The sequence below is a fragment of the Penaeus japonicus genome, unplaced genomic scaffold (assembly GCF_977035675.1).
Source record: "Penaeus japonicus unplaced genomic scaffold, GWHDUDI00000001_assembly GWHDUDI00000020, whole genome shotgun sequence".
In the NCBI taxonomy this organism is placed as follows: domain Eukaryota; kingdom Metazoa; phylum Arthropoda; class Malacostraca; order Decapoda; family Penaeidae; genus Penaeus; species Penaeus japonicus.
In genome coordinates this window covers 10047847-10052846 of record NW_028234422.1, presented here as the reverse complement: position 1 = coordinate 10052846, position 5000 = coordinate 10047847, and the positions used below count along the sequence as shown (strand labels likewise).

Below are 5000 nucleotides of genomic sequence, written 5' to 3'. Positions count from 1 at the left end.
GTAAGTCAAATTTTTTGTTGTTGTTAAGTGATTAATATCTGAAATAATTACTTTTCTCTTCTTGTTTCAATATGATAACATTTATTTGTCTTTTTAACTATTCATTTGAATGATCTTGTTAATTTGATATTGATTTAACAGACAGAGGATGAATGGACATCTATGAAGAGGCGGTTCAGCCTTGAGGGGTTGGAATGGGAAACGCAAGATTCAAACGTGAAAACTCTTCAAGTGTGGCGCTTGCTTGTTGATGCCGAGGCCAATCTGAAAGCGGTGCGACACATAAATGACAAGCTTAGGAGGCAGCACGATCAAGAAAAAGAGGTACAAATATATGTTTTTCGTTGTTATTTTTTTAAGGATAATTTCCTTGATGCTATGATAGATGATGTTTTTTTTTCTTCAATGTTTAGAAAAAAGAGGAAAAAAATCCAATTTTATTTTTTGATTGGGACTAGCTAAAATGGAGAAATTTATTTTATTAGAGATATGCATAAATGTTACTGATTCACTTTATGATAAGAGTTTTTATAAACTTTACTGATAAATATCAAAACCAGGCATTTTTCAGAAAGTTATAGATAGTGTATTAGTTTAACTAGTAAGTAACAAATAAGTAAGGATTAGAAAGTCTGAATCATTATGCACCATCCAGCTGGTTGATTAAAATGTCCCCCTCCAAGTGAGTTGCCTCAACAGAGCATCAGCTTTTAACTCCTCAGGGACATACCCTTTTAAGATTTGACACAGAAATGCACTTAACAATCACTTGTATCCATTCTAATTCAGTTCACACAAGATAATGAATTATATTTTTTATAATCTATACATCAAAATCTACTTTATGATACATGAAAACACTAGAATAGTTCCTTGGCTTCTATTGGAATATTGGTACAAGTTGCAGTTGTCCTCACCTGAGCATGACTAAATTTAGTATGCACATCCTTCAGGGTTTAAAATTTTGTGGGCAGTTTTCTTGTTTTTGTTTCAGTGTGAGTAGGATGTAGTGAGGGTAAACTAGTAAATTTGATACTGTTTGGCATCTTTCTTTCAATCTCAATGCCACAGGAGCTATCCTCCCCCCTTGTCCTCAGACCCACTGGACCTTCTCCTGTGTGTTTGGGTAGCTACTCCTTCCATCCACTCCTCCCTTAACATCCATTCCAAGTTATCAAATCCCATTACACCCAACATCCCATCCCCTGGCCCCTTCTCCTAGAACTCCTTCCTCTCCCTTTGTACATTCAAGCATGAAAACACTATAAAAAGACTTTCAAAATGAAGTTTTAGTTTCCACATCATCTGCATTTGACAATAAATTAATGTTTAGGCTGAACTATTTGATTGAGGTAGTAATAGATTAGATTTTCTTGTTAACAGTTATATAACCTTTTGGCTGACCAGTGAAATATTCATACTCTTGCTTTTTCTTCCAGGAACTTGAGGAGTACACAGAACACCTTCGAAAGAAATGTGAAGAAAGAGTCAAGGAACTGGATGATGAGGTGAAGACACTCAAGGAAGACCTGGAGGCCCTCCTTGCTGGAACACAGGCAGTGGGAACAATGCTTTTGAATGAGGGGCTGGATGATGTAGCTCAAAGCACTCTAGGAGAGCAGGTATGTGATGTCCCAGGACTGTACAGTCTTTACATGATTAACAGATGTATTATCTATTTTTTCTGTGTGTGGAGTGTTGGAGAATCCTAGGTGGAATGACTAATGAAATTAAATGTTCATGTGTACTGTTGTACTATTTTATTGCAAAAAAAATCAGTATTCTCAAAGGTTCTTACTTCTAAGAACCATATTCGTACTTGTTGCTTCTGCATCTCAGTAGAACAGTGCTAGATGCAGTTTGTGTAGTACTCATATGGAATTCTCCATGTGAAGGATGATGATGAACATATTGAGGACCAGTGAGTAATAAGGGAATGTAATGATTACCTATCTCTATTATAAAACACATGTTGCACACACATTATTGCATAGCATGCTAAGAATTTGTTTCTATGGTGCAACTTTATTGCTTTCTTATGCAGCGCATGTTAACTTATTATCATGATTTTAATGTTCAGAATTATTTTAATTGTGTATGAGTGTGGACATATTTAAATATATTTATCTATCATTTCAGTGCATCTTTTGTGACATAAGTAATGCCAATAGTTCAGTTGATTTCATAGAAAAAATATGGAAATAGGAATAAAAAAGTGGATGAAATTGCATCATCATATCAACAATAGCACAGGTGATATACATATTAATCTTAACCCATTGTGGACGTAGGATAGATTCACTTGCCCAGTCTCCAGGATGGTTTTTATTTCAGAGCGAGGCAACTTCACAAAAAATACTTTGACTTTTTCCACTCTCTTTCAGTCTCTCATTGTAAAACTAAAGCCATTTTTGTTTTGATTTGTGTGTGTTTTATTGTGTTAAGAGACTTATATGTGTCGGTTGACTAAAATTGTAGTATATGATCCATATCAGCTCATTATTTTCTTTATACCCAGTGTGATAAAAGTATTGCTGATTTATGGGAGGACAAAATACAACTTTATTTTTCGTATTTGTGTACCGTCATGAACGATTACAAAACATATAACCATCTACAATGAAGAGGTAGGGAAGAGGAAGGAAACCTGTGTTTATGACTGTGAGTACCACAGTAAAAAGCATCCCTATTGACACAGGAGCACATTTTAGACACTGGGCATAGTTTGAGTCACCTTCCTTCATTGGTGGTAGTTTAGAGCAAGAGGTCGGTAACTTGCTGTATGCCACCGTTCTCTAAAGATACTGCTTGCTAGAGACCATGGATGAGTGCCATTCAAGGCTCTCTCTCTTGCTGGTGGTAGAAGAAAGTGGTGCCTTCAAGGTTTTGGATGTTAAGTTTGCTTAATATTACTGTAATTATAATAATTATGACTGCAATTGTCATCATCACTCACTCCTTATTCATAGCATAATAAAATAGCTCAGTGATCCAAAATCCCCCAATGTCATGTATGTCAAAGCTCTTGTGTCATGTATGTCATGACACCTGTCTACAATGGGTTAAGATATAAAGGATTTTAGCATGTTAACAGACACTGAATAACCAAGCAACATAACCTATTAGTGTAGCAAATATATATAGTTTTTTTCTTTTGAGTTATTTGAGTTAACAGCAAACAGAGATTTGCAGCTAGATGATGGTATGTTTTTATTTGGCTTCTTTTTATTGGTTGTTGGACTGAGCGCTCATAGTGTGGCACATTAAAGAATTTTTTGAGTGCCTTGTGTTTCACAGTAATTAGTATTTCATGTATTACCTTCCTTTTCTTTTGTTTTAATCATCATTTTAGTTATCATCATAATGACTTTGTTGTCATATGATTATTATTATTGCTAATGTGATTATAACTGATATGATTATAACCTCTCCTATAATATCATTTTATCCTTTGTTGATGTGTGTAACTATGGTCGACTAAAATTCAAAGGTGATGATCTAGAATGTGTTATGCCAGATGATTAGACCATCCTTACATTTTACTCTCTTTGTTCTTACAGCTAGTTATAAAGCTTTTTGTGTTCTGCTCTTTCAAACAGATAGCTTACCTACTTGTAGAGAGAGCAAAACTAAATGAAGAACTTGTAGCTGCCCGAACTAAGCCTGCTTCAGACAGGGAAAAGGAACTGACTACACAGCTTATCAAGGTAAGCAAGGCGGGATTGGAAGAATCAGCTGCAGTGGTTGAAGATTAAGATTATGAGCTATTTTTTATCTTTAGTAATATAGTGTGTGAATCTTTTAATTTAATTTTGTTGTTTCTGAAGTATTGTGAATGATAGATGTTGGGTATCTGATAGAGTTCTTTATGAAATTTTAAAATACATGGTAACTCTATGGCTTTTAAAAAACCTTCTATTGTAATTTCTTTTTTTCTATTCGATTAGTTGCCTGGTTATATCTTTTAAAATTATATTGAATATTTATGTAGAAGAAATGATTGACAAGGAAAGTAACTTTGACTAACCACTTACCCATTTAGAGGCTTAACATTTTATCAATATTTTCCTCAGGTTAGCACAGACTATGAACTACTCAAACGAACACAGCAGGAGTCAGAGGGGAAGCTGGCAGAGATGACTGACAGGGTGTCACTGCTAGAGAAAGCTTCCCGACAATTAGAACTTGACAATGAAAATTTGGCTTACAAGGTATGTTTCTATAGCAATTTGTTTTCAGTATATAGAGACCCCTCCCCCCCTTATCCTCCTCCAACTCACATAATCTGTAGGAAATTCTATGACTTATGACTAATGTATTCCTAGATGGTAATTTGGAACTAATGCTTTACCTTTAGAATCTGTTGCAAGAGCAAAGGAAACATGGCAAACCTTCATATTGGATGAATATCTTATGTATCTGCCAAAATGTGAATAATTTTCCAGTTTTGTAAATAAAGAAAAAGAAAATCCATATCTGTGAGGGGATTTTAACCCAATCACGTCAGGTGTCACACATATGTGATTTGGCGAAAAGTGTGTAATAACACCAGGTGTCAATAAGTATGTGACATGGCATAGCATCTGCTCATAGTTGTAGTGTGCACACAGTCATTAAGTATTATGGCTATAATGGCACTAGCTTTAGGGATAGAGGGTTTCAAAGTCATCTTAAACCCTTGTTTTGTGACTGATTTATGGAAAAATGTCATTTAGGCTTGTCTGCATTGTCTGAATGGCCAGAGATTACACTTTCCCCATCCCTCTAATTTTTAGTCGATGCAGCCAACATTCTATATCAACTGGTTTGACTGCTGGTTTGGTCGTTATGTGCACTGTCGCCATAGGGTTAATTTCTAATTTATCATATTTTTAATTTTAAATGAACAGACAGTAAAGATCATTAATTTTGTTTTTGAAGTTTTCTTTGAGAATAACTTCTTTTTCTTTTCCTCTTTGGAAAGAGTTTTCTCCTAAAGATCCTTGTGTCTTCAATCTACA

General features: G+C 34.9%; 1 protein-coding gene across 1 annotated transcript in view; it reads left to right on the top strand.

Moving 5' to 3' along the window:
• LOC122262302 (uncharacterized) overlaps positions 1-5000 on the top strand; it is a 14906-nt gene that overhangs the window by 1184 nt on the left and 8722 nt on the right. The window contains exons 3-6 of the mRNA XM_043030294.2: positions 142-324; positions 1440-1622; positions 3600-3707; positions 4074-4211. Of these exons, the coding sequence (XP_042886228.2) occupies positions 142-324; positions 1440-1622; positions 3600-3707; positions 4074-4211 (612 nt within the window). The remainder of the gene's footprint in view (positions 1-141; positions 325-1439; positions 1623-3599; positions 3708-4073; positions 4212-5000) is intronic.